General features: G+C 28.0%; 3 protein-coding genes across 3 annotated transcripts in view; 2 read left to right on the forward strand and 1 right to left on the reverse strand.

Annotated features, from left to right (window-relative positions):
- Nucleotides 1-5781: 5781 nt before the first annotated feature.
- On the forward strand, nt 5782-9542 carry LOC111026676. The gene is made up of 3 exons (XM_022304795.1): nt 5782-5908; nt 6089-6265; nt 9435-9542. The coding sequence occupies exons 1-3, from the start codon at nt 5816-5818 to the stop codon at nt 9471-9473; spliced, it is 309 nt and encodes a 102-aa protein (XP_022160487.1). The 5' UTR covers nt 5782-5815; the 3' UTR covers nt 9474-9542.
- The window catches only part of LOC111026671 (segmentation protein cap'n'collar-like), a 105236-nt gene continuing 99338 nt past the window's right edge, over nt 9446-15343 (forward strand). The window contains exon 1 of the mRNA XM_022304789.1: nt 9446-9581. Within this exon, the coding sequence (XP_022160481.1) occupies nt 9555-9581 (27 nt within the window). The 5' untranslated portion in view covers nt 9446-9554. The remainder of the gene's footprint in view (nt 9582-15343) is intronic.
- Nucleotides 10833-15340, reverse strand: LOC111026674 (TRAF3-interacting protein 1). The gene is given in 9 exon segments (XM_022304792.1): nt 10833-11538; nt 11601-11812; nt 12354-12440; nt 12514-12637; nt 12690-12890; nt 12952-13262; nt 13747-13859; nt 14109-14226; nt 14871-15340. Coding segments are annotated over 9 exon segments (1464 nt in total). The 5' UTR covers nt 15006-15340; the 3' UTR covers nt 10833-11375.

The following is a 15343-nucleotide window of genomic DNA, read 5'->3' on the forward strand; positions in this document are numbered from 1 at the left end:
CAACTGTGAATCAGTTCCTACTGAATTAAAAGCCAAAAGTTAACAATGATAATAAATAATTTAGGCACTGGGTGATCCAACAAACGCAAGACACTAATACACTATTGTTGTATAAAAAACTATTAATTTTGTAGAAAATATTTCTTTACATTATTGCAAGTTGTTTAAAAGCACCACTATTTTCCAAAAAAACTAATACTTTGTACAATTTTTATTGTTACCTATAAGTTTCTAATTTTGTTCCTTTTTTAATAATAATATACATTTTTAATTCTCTATTCCAATTATCCAATTTAATATATTTTTTGGACTTCTTAGATTTACAATAATTGAATTTTGGACGAATATTGTATTATGAGTAATAATAAGTATACTTATAACCAGTGGCGTACATTCAAATTTGCTCTGGGAGGGGTTTAAAAAAAATAACCAACACCTTCTCTTTAGAACTACCCATTTTTCTAACAATCAAACGCATTAAACGTATTAATATTAATAGGCAAAATAACAAAACAAATACAAAGGTTTACATAACTCATGGCAGTAAAATATTATTTAATATGCACATGCATATAAGAGTACAGAATATTATATATATTATATTATTAATTATTGATAATTTTTCAGCCATGATTACTATTTATTTTATCTTCAAAACCTAAAGTATATCGAATGACAATGATAATACAACATTATTATCTATATATTATGCTATAATATTATTGTTATCGACGATCGACGATAGACAACGTCGTCATTTCGGGAAAAATAAATACCAACACAAAAATCTAAAACTTCTGTTCTTACAAATACAATATAATAATATATTATACTAAATGTGTATGCATATTAACTTAACTGAGTTAGAAAAAAAACCTTTAACTCGCCCAGTATTGTGTATTTATAATTCATTTTAATATTTTAAATGTTTAATATTTAATGTTTTATTAATAAACAATTTTAATGTTATATACTCAAACTGATCTTATCTAAATATTGACCCATGGTTTATGGAGTTAAATTAACGTCAAAAATTTAAACATCTCCAACGGCAGAATAGAACAGAAATCAGAATGAACAAAATATTCATAATAATATTATTTAACGAAAATGTTCATTTTAGGATAGTGATATAAAAATAGAATCCATTTCACCGTATTATTGTCCTTTACACGAAATTCAACGATTATAACGCAATCAGTTTTTTCTCCGTTGTCCGATCGAGTCGGTCGAGATAACGACAGTATTAATGTGTATTTATGTCCGCACGCAACTGACTGTATACGATCAAAATTTGATGACATTTAATGTCTAGTTTGATTAACATACGGCACCCATAATTTTGTTATGAAATCTTTTTCCGTTGTTGCTAAAGTATAGTCGATAGTGTATTCTCAATACTCAATGGTCATATTATTTTGGCGTATGTTTGTGTACAGTGTACACGGATGATTAATACTAAGAAATTCATCAATAATATCAATTTTTTTATTTTTTTTTGTTCCTGGTGGGGGGAGGGGTTGAACCCTTAAACCCCCTCCGTATGTACGCCACTGCTTATAACTTATAAGTAATTAAAGTTTGGATAAGCGAGCAGTGGCAGTTTTGGCGGTGAGGTAAGTGAGGCGGTGCTTCACCTAAGATGTTAAATTAAATAATACTTCAAAATTATACTTCTCGGCTCACCTATTATAGCACATCATTTCGATAATAATTCTTAACGTATTTATTACTTTATTTGAGAAAAATTCCTCTTTACGAAGTTTAATAATAGATAATGAATTATGAATTGCCATTTATTATACATTATTATCATTTATCTGTAGACGTGTAGTACATAATTACGTGTTTATACTTTATTACCAAAAATAGCGATAAGCCGATAAGAAATGCACGAAATAATTATTACGTAAGCAAACGCTGGTATTTCAATTTTCCGCCTAATAACAACTCTCCTTTGAGTTGGTACTTGTTCACATACATTACACCCACGTCATGCGTATGTACACGACTGTTAAATAAGTAGAATTGCGCATGCGCAATGGTCATTAATCATTGTGACGCTCGATTTCCTAAAAAAAGATGCGGTATCGGGTATACTGGTATTATGGTCAGTCCGCAGTTGACCATCATAACCATAGATCTTATGAATACTACTAGGCAAGCAATGAGTGTATGTAAAGCGTAACAACATAGAGTGCGCATTTTGCTTACTCGATTTCCCCGAACAAATGGTAGTGTGGGATAGCAGGGCAAGATTTATAGATATTTAGATAATTATAATTTTTCGTAAGGATTTAGGATAGCCTACATCACTGTGAGATGTAGTTACACTGCTCGTAATGCTATTGTTACACACAGTTTTTATCTATAGTAGTATGAGCCACGAGGTCTGATAGTCATAACGTCATGATCAAAATTGAAAATACGTAATCAGTTGTTATTTTTACAGCCGGGAGTCGGGACAGCCCTAATTAAACCGTTGTAAACATGATATAATCATATCATGGTTGTAATATTATTTATATTTCTGTCTTGTTCGAATCGTCGCTTGTGTATTATGAAGGGGGGTTGATACATAAGTTGCCTCACCAAAAGAATACTACCAAACCGCCACTGTGAGCGAGCGGTATATTACTAAGTGTGTTACACAGGGTACCCACCCAAATTATTGCTCTAGTGCAGGGATGGCAAACCTTTTGAACACTGCGTGCCCAAAATTAGTAATAACCTTTTTTTTTTTTTTGCCGTGAAAAAAATATTAAAAATATTATAATTTGTTATACTATAATTTAATTGTATAATTAATGTATTAGTATAAAAAGGATAGTTTATAGGTTATTATAGGTCCTAAAATATTCGCTGAAGCTATGCGAAAGCAGTTCCCGCGGCGTCGTCGATTCCTAAATTTTCGCTTGCCCACAAAATCTTTTCGCGTGCCATGGATTTGCCATCCCTGCTCTAGTGAGATCACACAGTTACTTACACCTGAGAGGTCTTAAGTTGTGTTTGAGGTATATAACTAAAAAAATACAGTTGTCAAATTTATTTTTATTTTTAATCCCCTTGAGATTCGAGTTATCAAAACTTGTCTAAGTATATCTATTAATAATTCAATTTTGATCTGGTCAACCATTAAAATTAGGTGTAGTATGAAATTATAAGTTAGTAACCATTAAGTGTGTGTTGATTAAATAAGCCATGCATTGAAATAGGCTTGCTCAAATATTAGGGTTATGTTAGGGGCTGCTATCGATTAAGCAAATTCAAAAAAAATCATTATTCAATAAAATTACATTTATGATACTAATACCAGTAATACCTACCTAAAACCATAATGCTTTATATTGGTCAACTAACAATTCTCTTTATTGAAATTTCATTTAAAAAGAATTATCATCAATTTTAGGTGATAGTTAAAAATTGTAAGTATATTTTAAGTATGTATTATTATTTATATTTTCATCGAAACCGAGACGAGGCAGCTCAGAGCCGCTGCCTGGACGACTGATGCAGAATGCCGATGAACCAAACGCTGTGTATTGCCTATAAAATATAAATTATAATATTTAGGTATGATATTATATCTTCGGATTATAAGTTTGTAAAATCGTATGAATTTAATTTTCAGCAATTTTTTTTTTAAGTAGGTATAGGTAAGTTTCAAAATTATGACGAAATTATTGGACATACTTTAATAACTTTATATTAATTTATAAGGACCAGGAGAGCTAAGATTTTCTACGTTAACTTTTTTGGAGGGAACTAAAGCACCTCATTGCTATGTTGGCATGTTGCTTCGTTCTATTGGATACTGCTCAATGAATTAATATCAACACTTATCAAAAATGTCAAGGGGGGAATAATCATCGTTTGACAAACAACCCCCTCACCCGTATAATTACGTCGTTGGTATATTATGTTTGTATAAATTAATAGTTTAATAATATTGTTATTTGAGTAGACACTGTAATCAATTGAATGTCGTACAGAACAATATAATTTATTATAACTACCTAGTAGGTACCTACGTAGCAGCTTTTATATACTGGACATTAGCCGTATTGACCATGTGACATGTCTGTTTATTAAAGACAATACCTCAGAAGTGTAAGTTAAAAACATCGTTTATAATATTACCCATAGTAGTATTGGTTTGAAGACAATTAACAGTATTGGCGGTATTATTGGTAACCACTGACGTACTACAATAATAGGTACCACTAATGGCCTCAAAAAATTGCGACGGACGAAAAACTAGCTATCATAATATTTAATATTGTTTATCGAGCTCCTATATAATATAAAGAGAATTAAGAAAATTCTAAACTTATGTAGTGACTATATTATTTTATGCGCAAGTGTACAACGTGACTATAATAGATTCGTATTATAATTTTATTGATTTTGTGTTAATTTTTTTCATACTTAAATGTAAAATATATTATATTTTTGATTCGTAAATATTATAATATACTTACCTAGGATACATATTATACTATAATTTTGGAAAAATTACCGAGTATTGTACTTTAATTGTAATATATATTAAGTCCATGGATTAAAAATATTCTGTGATTATATAGTATAATTATTCTATGTTAAAAATAACTATTTGCAGCGTGGACAGGGATACTTATATTTTTTGAGACATCTTGTTATTTTCCATCGTAAATATTTTTCTGCTGTTTTGCTATTAATTACAACTAATAATATATTTTACTGGATTAGAAAACGATATAGGTACCGATTTAATTCGGTTAGTCGTTTCAGTTTACATTATGGCTACAAACGGAAAGTATCAAAACATAAGTAAGTGTAATCTAAATCTAATTAAGTATTTATTTTACACATAATATCCGATAATGATTAACAAACTTAACTAGGTAGTAGGTTCTTATATAGTTATATTATAAACTCAAACAAATTAAATTTACTTAATTATTTATTTACTAAATACTTTAAGTATTTTAATACTTTGAGATCCTAACTTTCAATTTGAGATCATCTATTTATTAGTTATGTCACTTATGTAGAATGTTAATTTTAACTTTTCTTGGAAAACCATTATTTTTTAAGTTTAAAACTATTCATGTGCAATTTATACTTTCATATTTATTACATTTTGATTCCAATAATGCCATTGTTAAGCTCCATCTTCCTATTATATATTTTAGTTTATATTTAAATACTGTATATCTAGGATATTATATAGGTAACGGGGTAACTATAAGCTGTCCATCCAGGCGCTGGCGTTGTTCATGACAAAATTATCATTATTAGTAACTGTATAGATTATAACTACTGGCAACCCTATAAACAAATTTTATTTATTTTTCGTGAGCTGAAACAAATGCATGTGTGAACCACTCTTTTGTTATCTATAGGGGTTGAGCTAGACTTACAACCTTCTCCGTGATATACTGTAAAAAAACGACATACAAACGACTATTGGATGAGTGATTTCTAAGATTATCATTGGCGTCAAATATTCTCATTTGCATATTTATAAAACTAGTTGATCCCGTGAATTTCGTTGCCATTAAAAATGCCAATTCTATATTATGGATAGATGGCGTACCACTATTGTATTTTTTTCACCTGTATTTCTTACTTTGTTGGTGGATTTTTCTACAATTATTGTCTTTCATACAAACCTTGTCCCGACAATTACGAACACAAAAAAATATATAAGCCCATCGGTCAAGTCGTTTCGGAGTTTATATCGAACAAAAAAAGTGACTTCATTTTATACTATATATGTTGATGATAAATTGAGATATATATATATGTATAAATAGAGTATATAGTGTAAATGTGTAATAGTGTATTGTATACTTATTTCATAATTCATTTTTTAGGTATTCAACCTTTGAAACTTCCGCGGACTTCTAAAACCATATTTGAGGTACCTATTAAACTATTCACTTTATTTTGTTACAATATAATATGTTATATATATTTTAAATAAAATGTTACAACGGTACACGACTACACGAGTAACACTCCAAAATTACTAACTTCAAGAAAATTGTTTCATGAACGTCTTTATTCTTATCTTTTTATTAGCAATTGAGATTTATTATAGTTGCCTAGAGAAAACTTGAGTGAGGCTGAACTCGTTGGAAAATCGACTTCCGATAGAACCAAACGACGTGTGGCCCACGAAGCGTGGTTTCCTGTACCGGTAATCGCTAGGCCTGTAGTTCCGGTACAGGCGGTTGCTCAGCCGATTCCGAAAAAAAAGCATGTCTTAAAGAAGGAAGTATGTATAAATTTCCTATTATTAATAATAATGTACCATGTACTCCGTGTCTCCATGGCATCAACGTAAAGCACATGATTTATTATACATTTATACACATAGTTTATCTATATTTATACACCTATATGGCTATATGGCTATATTTATATAATACATTTAATGACCCGATTAAGAATAATATAAAATTATTACTAGGTACCGTAGTTACGTACTTACCTACAACCTGCCTTATATGTATGTGTTATGTGTAATATTGTACATTGTACTGGCAATGATTATTTTTTTTTGAACAACAACATTACAAAAACACATTTATGGCTCGACAAGGAATCTTATATTAATTTGTATAGTAATAATGTGTTTCTAAGGTAATATTATTTCATTTGCTATAAAATAATCTAAATGTTGGTGTCTATAAGTAGGTACTTCACTAGCTATAGATTTGTTTCTATAAATTTAACAATTAACTACCTACCGTATTATAAATTCAAATATACTATAGGTATACCTAAACCTTAACTCGTGTTTGTGACATTAAACATTTTAGTATCCAAACCTATAGCTTTATCTATAGAATTATTACCATAATTTACTTTAGACTATTATATATAATTTTTAAAACTAGTAAACTAGTAATTTCCTTTCCTCCGAACTTGGTTTTTCTTCATATGATCATTATAGATGTGATCGCGCGTGACTATAAATACCGCTGTTAGCCTAGGGTCTTCCTCCCTTTAATTCTGGCTTGATCATAAGATCTACGAGCTAACAACTATCCAGTGTTGGGTAAATTACTTTTGATAAGAAACTAATTAGTAATTACGTTACCTACTTATTATATTAAATATTTTTATTTAAATTACATTCGCGTTACCCGACATTATTTTTATCACGTTATGTTACTTTTTCATTCAAAAAGTAATGCGTAATGAATTGTTACTTTTTCAAAATTTAACGACAAATTCAGTCCATAACGAATATAATAAGAAGTAGGTATACTGTTAATTATTATATATAAATTGTATAGTAGTATGTGTAATACATTAAATATTAATTATGTATGTACACTATATTGATAATGGATGGATGTAATACGGATGAATAAAATGCGTAAAATACCTACATATTTTATAATATTCACCATTATTATCTAACATTTTCAGAATAGTAAATACATTTTACCGATTTTTAATTTTTCTCGAATATCTTAACCTTTAGTTTATGTCAAGGACTCTACATTCATAACTTATTTTAATAACGTGGAAAATAACACGTTGCTCCATAGAAATTACTTCTATAAGAAATTTCGTTACAATTACGTTAATTTAAATAATATATAATCAAATTACTACAGCGTTACTGGCTACTACAATAGTAATTTGTATTCTTCGTTACGTTACTACCCAACACTGAAACTAACAACTAAGTTCATGATCAAAACAATATATCATGAAATAACAAAGATATATAAACTATAAAATATCTACCTTATGAGTTATGAAAAGTTATATGATTTCAACCAATAAAATAAAGTGGTGGTTGTAATGTCAGGTGCAGCAGAGGCTGCAGAGGCTGCAGAGGCTGCACCTATAGGACCGCCTATGCTAGGTACCTATGTATATGATTTTCAATGAGAAATAAAATATTCATTTTTCATTTTTAGAGTTTCTCGAGTATAAAACCCTGCAATGTAAGACAAATTAACGAGACGGTTGATTTGGATTCAAGAGCCCAACATAGCAAGTCAGCACGTTCTGGTATAAAAGTAGCAATAATATATTAATAATATATATATTCATACGTTTTTCATTAAATATGATAACAATTAAAGAAATTGGAGAAGTCTTAAATCGCTCTGATGTATAGTAGGTTCGACCACAGAATGGTTCGACTACCTAGGTTGGTACCATGATAAGATAACAAAACGGTATTTATTTAACTTTTTTGTCACTTCATCATGGAAGGTAGTAGGTACTAAGGTACTTACTACTTACCTCGTCAGTCGTCATGGATGAGTAGGGCATTAAGTAATTTCTATAATTATTTAGTTACAATTATATAGTTATTTATTATTTAATAGTTGCAACACTAAAGTAGGTAATAAATGTGTTAAAATTGAACTCAAAGATAAATCACAGGCCTATAGAAGTAACTTATTGAACATGGATGAGAAAAAAATATTTTTAAGTGGATACATTCTGTCAGCCTCTATTTCTAAGGATATTTTATTAATTTATATTTTTATTAGTTAGGTATTTTAATTTTTAGGTAGCAGTGACGCAAATTATTTTTTTTGTGCAGGGTAAACCTAGTATTAAATCTGCCAGCCCCTCCCAATGCATCATTATAAATTATCGACAATAATCATCTATTCATCAACAAACCCAAACATGTTTATATTTACTACATAGGCACCTACTTGATCTATGAGTTTATTATATATTAGGGTACCTAGGTATTGAATATAATAATTAATTGAGTTATAAGTACGAAATACCTATATAATATAACCTCTACCAGCTACTATTTATAGGATCCACCATATATACACACATACCTAGTACCTACCACCAAATTATTTAGGAGGGGGAGAGGGTGACAAGTATCTCCATGCTCTCGGGAGCTTTGAAACTTGTTAATTTAATTAACATTTTATTTTTTTAAGTACCAAATCTACCTAGATCACAATTGTAAGTTCTTTTTTCATTTTTTTTTTTTGCTCTTTAAACAATTACATCTATGTTTTATATAGGTAATATTAATACATTTTGTAATATTTAAATATTTAACTCTCAACTTCCACCACAAGCTCCTGTTTAAAGGAGTATCTACATACAATAACAATTTGATTGTTAAAAAAAAGCCAATTTAACTTAAATAGACTACATTTTTTCGATCATAATTTAAATTTTTAAATTGTTTAGAGTAATACTTTGTTGTAAATTGTTTTGGAGTAATACTATGTTGTAAATTATAATATATTATAAATAATCAATATATTATGTTCATACAAATGAATCATATTATATAATACCTAATGGTTATTACCTATACAAACTAGAAGTAATATATCTTCATTCTTGACTGACTTCTTGACACAACTTTGTAATTTATATAATTTTTAAGTGTTTTTGAAACACTTTGTTCATTCGTAATATATATTTTCTAGGAGTTGACGATAAGGTTAAAGCAAACAAGAGAAACTTAGGAGACTTAGACTTTGTCGAAGGGACGAATAAGAAGCAAAAAAAAGCCAAAGTTGAGAAGTCAAAACATAAAGACATAAAACATGGAAAAAAATCACGAACACGTAAAGGTATAAAAAAATTGTTCCCAAAATTCCCATTTTGCATCTCATTCCCCCACAAAAACAATTTTCACCTTTTGCATGTGTCAATGAGTCATATTCCCAGTCCCAAATACTGAATTATCATACAAATACATGCATATTACTTGCTGAATATTAGGGTTAAATACATTTGGTATTTCATATTATTTCAATTTGACGGGGAGGGCTGGACCATAAAAAAAATCGAAAATTTATTCTTGCGTTCAAGAGAATGATCATCAACATTCACATTGCATATTTTGGGAATAATTATACTCATAATATTAGTGTAACAAATTTTTGAATATCAAATTATTTCACTTTTTTGGAGGAGTAGAACTTTTTAAAAACATCTTAAGTATGCAGATATAGCTAAAACTACATTTTGTAGTTAGTATGGTAATGTCTTGAATCAAGTTTGTATCTCATTAATTTTTAATTCAGAGATGAAATTCATAGATATGTAGAATCATTAAGTTCATAACTTTGAGTATAATGATTAATTTGCAAGTATCTATATTATTATATATTATTTACAATAAGTTAAGATATTTAATCAATTTTTAAAAACAAGGTTTGTTGTTGTTGAAAATGTCTTACTAAATTAAAAAAAACATAAAATGCTTCACTTTTGATTTAGTTTTTAATATTTAACCTGAAATAGTAAGTAGTGTAACTTGTGAATAGGTTTAAATATTTAATGATACCTATTTAATTGTAAATGTCTTCTTAAATTTGTATTATAATAATTTGTCAATTAGGTACCTACAATACTTAATAAGCATCATTACAGAAAGCATATATTATACTATTTTAAATTATATTTTTATAGAAATATGCTCCAAAATATCTGCAGGCAAAGCTGGCTTGAAAAAATTAACATATTAAAAATTAAAAAACATTAAAATAAATAAAATTATTTTAATAAAACAGAAAAATAAATCAAATACCTTGCTAAATATTTGTTTTAGGTTTAATAATATACATGTCTAAAATGTTTTTAAAGTACTTATGCCATTGTCAGTAGCCATATTTTATTATGTATATTATGTAAAATATAATATATATTCTTTTACATTTAGCCTAATGGGAACACAAAGAGAAATTTGTTTGCCCAATGGTACCAACAAACTGTACAATCAGGCATTAGCCGTGTGACAATATTGTTCCATCAGATCTAAGTTTCAGATGAATATTACTTAAGTACTTGATTATGCAAATAAAGTATAAATTGTTAACTAAATATTTATATGTTGTATATTTGTACAGAGTATTCTATTCTGCCAAGCACATTTATTTAGATAAAGATTTCTTTCATTAACAGTGTGGTAAATCTAAACCACCAGTACAAAATAATAAATATTATAATATATTATATGCAAAGCAAATATCTGACTTGGGAGCTTCTGGGCTAATTACAGTGACAAGAATAAAATTGTAATTTAGTTTTATAAAAATTATTTTTAATGAGTTACTGTAAAAAAAAAAAAATATTAAGATTTGTAAAAAAGAAATCTAAGTGTACAAATACAAATTGATGTATCATTGAACGTTCAAGAGGATAGCACACATGTGCAAAATTCCAGGGATAGGTATGAAACTCAGATCTCGATACAGGTCTGTAAAAAACTTCTAATTTGATACATAAAAATTCTTAGAAATCTTGTATTTTTAATGTGAGATAAAAATATTTCAGTGATTTACTAAGCAGTACATTTTTAGCTAAATAATAAATAACAATAAAAAACATAAATTTAATATTTCCTAGTTTCTAAGGTTAGGTTAATTTTTTAACATAAACCTTTCTGAGACTAAGTAGTTAATATGAGATTTGTTTTTCATAATGTTTGCTTTGCAATAATCCATCATTTCCAATTCGTCTTTAACTTCAGTTGTCAGTTTTTCCAATAACATAACCATTGGCTTCATTTTTTCTTCAACTACCCTGTTAAAATTGTATTCAATCAGTTATAATAAAATACATTTAAAAGTTAATTTATAGTTTACTGCTGTTGTAAATCAAGCTTTTCATTAGTTTTTTAAGTAAAATTTTTCCAGTAGTTCAACTCTCGATTCATTTGATCGATATTTTCTTGCATATTGTTGATAAGTTTACTCAATGGATTTGCAGACTTTGTGATGCCTTGAATAAATTGCCGTATTGTTTCCATTTCTTTTGTTAACATCTCTTGATCCTTAGCACTTTTTCCTTCCCGTTCCTAAAATAAAAATGTTAAGATACATGATAATTTTTTTAATCTTTCATAGACAGAAGTTTGTCACAATTTAAGAGGTTGATATTAAAAAAACTCAATTGCACACATAGGCGAGTACACAATTTTGTACCGGATGCAGCACACAATTTTGATGGTTCGATCGAAAAATAAGCTGCTCACATTGCACACTTAAAGACGATGACAAACACCTAACTGTGATTTATTTTAGACATCATCTATTATTCTATTATACTTACAGAGTGTGTAATATTTATGTGTGTTATATTAGCATTTGTGAACTATAACTTACAGATAAGAAAGTTTTAAATTTTAACTAACTTTTTGGTAATATTTTTATTTGAGCTCCAATTATATTTTAATTGAAAGTTACTATGTAACTAGTAGTGCCCGCCTAGTATATTTGAGTGGACTAATTTGAAATTTCTTTGTTTAAATGTTTAAAGAGGGCTTAGTCCTCTCAAGTCTCGACACCCAATTTTCACTCAAGATTTAAGAACCAATAAACTTCAATATTTAAACATACTATTTTTGAAGAATCTGTCTTTTTTTTAATATTAAATTCCATTTGTGTCTGAAGTATTTGTGATACAAGATGACCTTGTCCATCTTCCTAAAAATATCATAAATTCAATTATTATTAGAAAATGAATCAACCATAATTATTATAAAAATAGTAATATTACTTGGGTATAAGAATCATAAGCTGACTTATTGTCATTTAATACTTCAATTGTAACAATATTGTCATCAATGTCATTTATTTTGTCATCGTTTTTTGAAAAAAAACTGTCAGAATGTTTAGGTATCCTAAAACACATCAAATTAAATTTATTTAACTAATTAAAATGTTAATATTTACTCTGTAAATGTATTTGATTGAGGACGACGATTAGGTGCAGGTGGTCTTGAACTTTTTGGCCTTAATGGTTTACTAATATTATGAGTGTCACTTAATTTCCGAAGTGGATTCTCTTCTGGATTAGTTTTTTCTATTGATTCAGAATCTTTTGTTTCTGGTTTGGATTTGATTGCTGATTGTAATTTGTTTTCATTAAGTTCTCTAAATCATACAGTAATATTTTAATAACTATGAAAATATAATGGAAAAGTTTGTGAATTACTCAGTTGTAACAGAATTATCCACAATATTCTTTATTTCTTCATTAACTGGTTTAACACAGAATTCTCCATCAGATTTTGTTATTGTATCCATCTGTACACTAACAGGTTCATCGTTTTTAACCACTGACGATTCCACACTATCAGATTTTTGTAATTTCTTTTGAAAATCATGATCAATATTTTCTTTTACTTTTTTTTCCAGTGATTTGGTTTTTTCTAACAGTTTTGACTTGTTTTGATTGTAAATTTTTGTAGCTTCTGGTTTTTTAGTTTTTGTATTGGTTGAAATTTGTTCCTTAACTTCTTTATTCTAGAAAAGAAATAAAAGTATGTTAAGGTAATAATAGTAATTATAGTTATAATCGTGGGCACAATTTGGGTTTGGGGAGGGGGAAGAGGCTAAGAAGAAGATATTAAGTACCACTAAATATTTAAGATTCTAGTTTTAGTGTTATCATTGGATAATAATTTTTAATCCCAATGTTCATAGTAATTAATAGCATAAAACCAAAAGATGTTTGTCAAGTTGTACCTATGGTCATCACGAGGATGTCAGCAGCCAGCTACTTGTTGTATCTTTCTTGCCCACTCCCAATATATCAAATTAAAATTAAAATATCATAAAAAAAGCAAATGCAGCGACATAGCTAATGTTTTAAACTTAAAGTTTGAAAATAGGTAAACTAACACAGGGTTGATTCTGCTAAACATAAATTTGCTTTGTAGTAGGTGGGTCAGAGAGAAAACAAATAGTACGCTGACTTTGTGATAAAATATGATAAAATATATTATACCTTTGTTTCTATTCCAAAAACAATTGCTAGGAGCAACTCCAAGGTCTTTGTTACTTCAAGTCCTGCAACAATTTTAGAGGGTCTTGCTGATATGGTTTTACTCGTTGTTGATTCTGGAACAAATATTCAAAATATTGTTATTTAAATTGTAATATTATGTAATTAAGGGAGCAGTGTTATATAAATATTAGTTAGGTATTTGAAAATGCAGTAGGTATGTTCAAATTTAAAATAAGATTAGAATATATATTTTTTCTCAATAAATTCAAAATATTCAATAGGCATACCATTTTGATGATAAATATTATCTGATTCTCAATTAATGAAAATACATTTACTTTAATTTTTCTTATACAACTTACGTATAGCAGTTATAAGCTTTTCTAAAAATTTGATCTTTGTTTCTTTTGTAGTAACATTTGTAGATATAATTTCTTCATCAGTGAAAACATCTGTTAAATAACCTGTGCTCTGGATAACCTGAAAAGTTAAAATAATCTACATAGATTTTTGAAATACTTCAAATCCCTCGACAATGGGTACCTATTACATTATTTAATATATCCCTAGTATGATATCTTTTTATTTAGTGATCTGTGCCTTGTTGTATTAAAATTATAATATAATATTATTAATATTAATTGTTGTATTTTTTATAAAGAATACATAGGTGTAATTATGATGGTATAGTTGAATTCCCTATTGTCGCCACAAGCAAAGCTTAAAGGTGATTGTTATTTTAAAATCAATACATTTTAATTAAATAAATAAAAAATACCTGCAATTTGAATATCACTAATTTACTATGAAAATAATAATCATAGTACCTAAACAACTTGTGGTACAAAAAAAATGTATTAAAAATAATATACTTAATCAAAAAAGAAAAACTGTTTAAATAATGTAATAGAAACCATTGATATTTATCAATTCCTAACTAGTAAGAACCATCATAAGCATAGACCTATTAACAACTACTGTTTACAAACTAATTAGTATTTGTTAATAGGTCTGTAATCATAAGTAATATTTCAAATAACACACATTTATTGTTCGATCAAAACATCAAGTATACTAATGTTGATCGTTTTGTTTTTAGTTACACTTAAATAATTAATACTTACATTTGTAACAATATCATGAAGAAACTTAAATGGTGGTTTATTTAGTAGTTTTTCTGTTAGCTGTGGCTTATTTATATACTTTGATAGAGATAATTGCACTCGTTTTACAAGTTCTTTATTCATGGAATCAGTCATACCTATTAATTACTAATAGGTACCTATGTTGTATGTGTCTATTAAATTGTCAGACTACTGCTAAATTTAGCCACTTATTTTAAATTAAAAACAAAATCATTTTAATGTTTTGTTATTTAAAAACTCTTATTAAATTAAAACAAACTTAAAAAATAACTTAAGTCAATAATTCATAATGATAATAGTATAGGTGATTGGACATATTTTGATAAGAATATTGTAGTTATATTATTGACAAAACTGTCATGACAAGGGGTGTGATAAAATACCCTTACCAAGTGGCAAGTTAATCAAGGTGGACACAGCCGGGACAGGTATTTAATAAATTATAAATCCAC

This window comes from Myzus persicae, unplaced genomic scaffold, assembly GCF_001856785.1.
Source record: "Myzus persicae strain clone G006 unplaced genomic scaffold, MPER_G0061.0, whole genome shotgun sequence".
Classification (NCBI taxonomy): Eukaryota; Metazoa; Arthropoda; class Insecta; order Hemiptera; family Aphididae; genus Myzus; species Myzus persicae.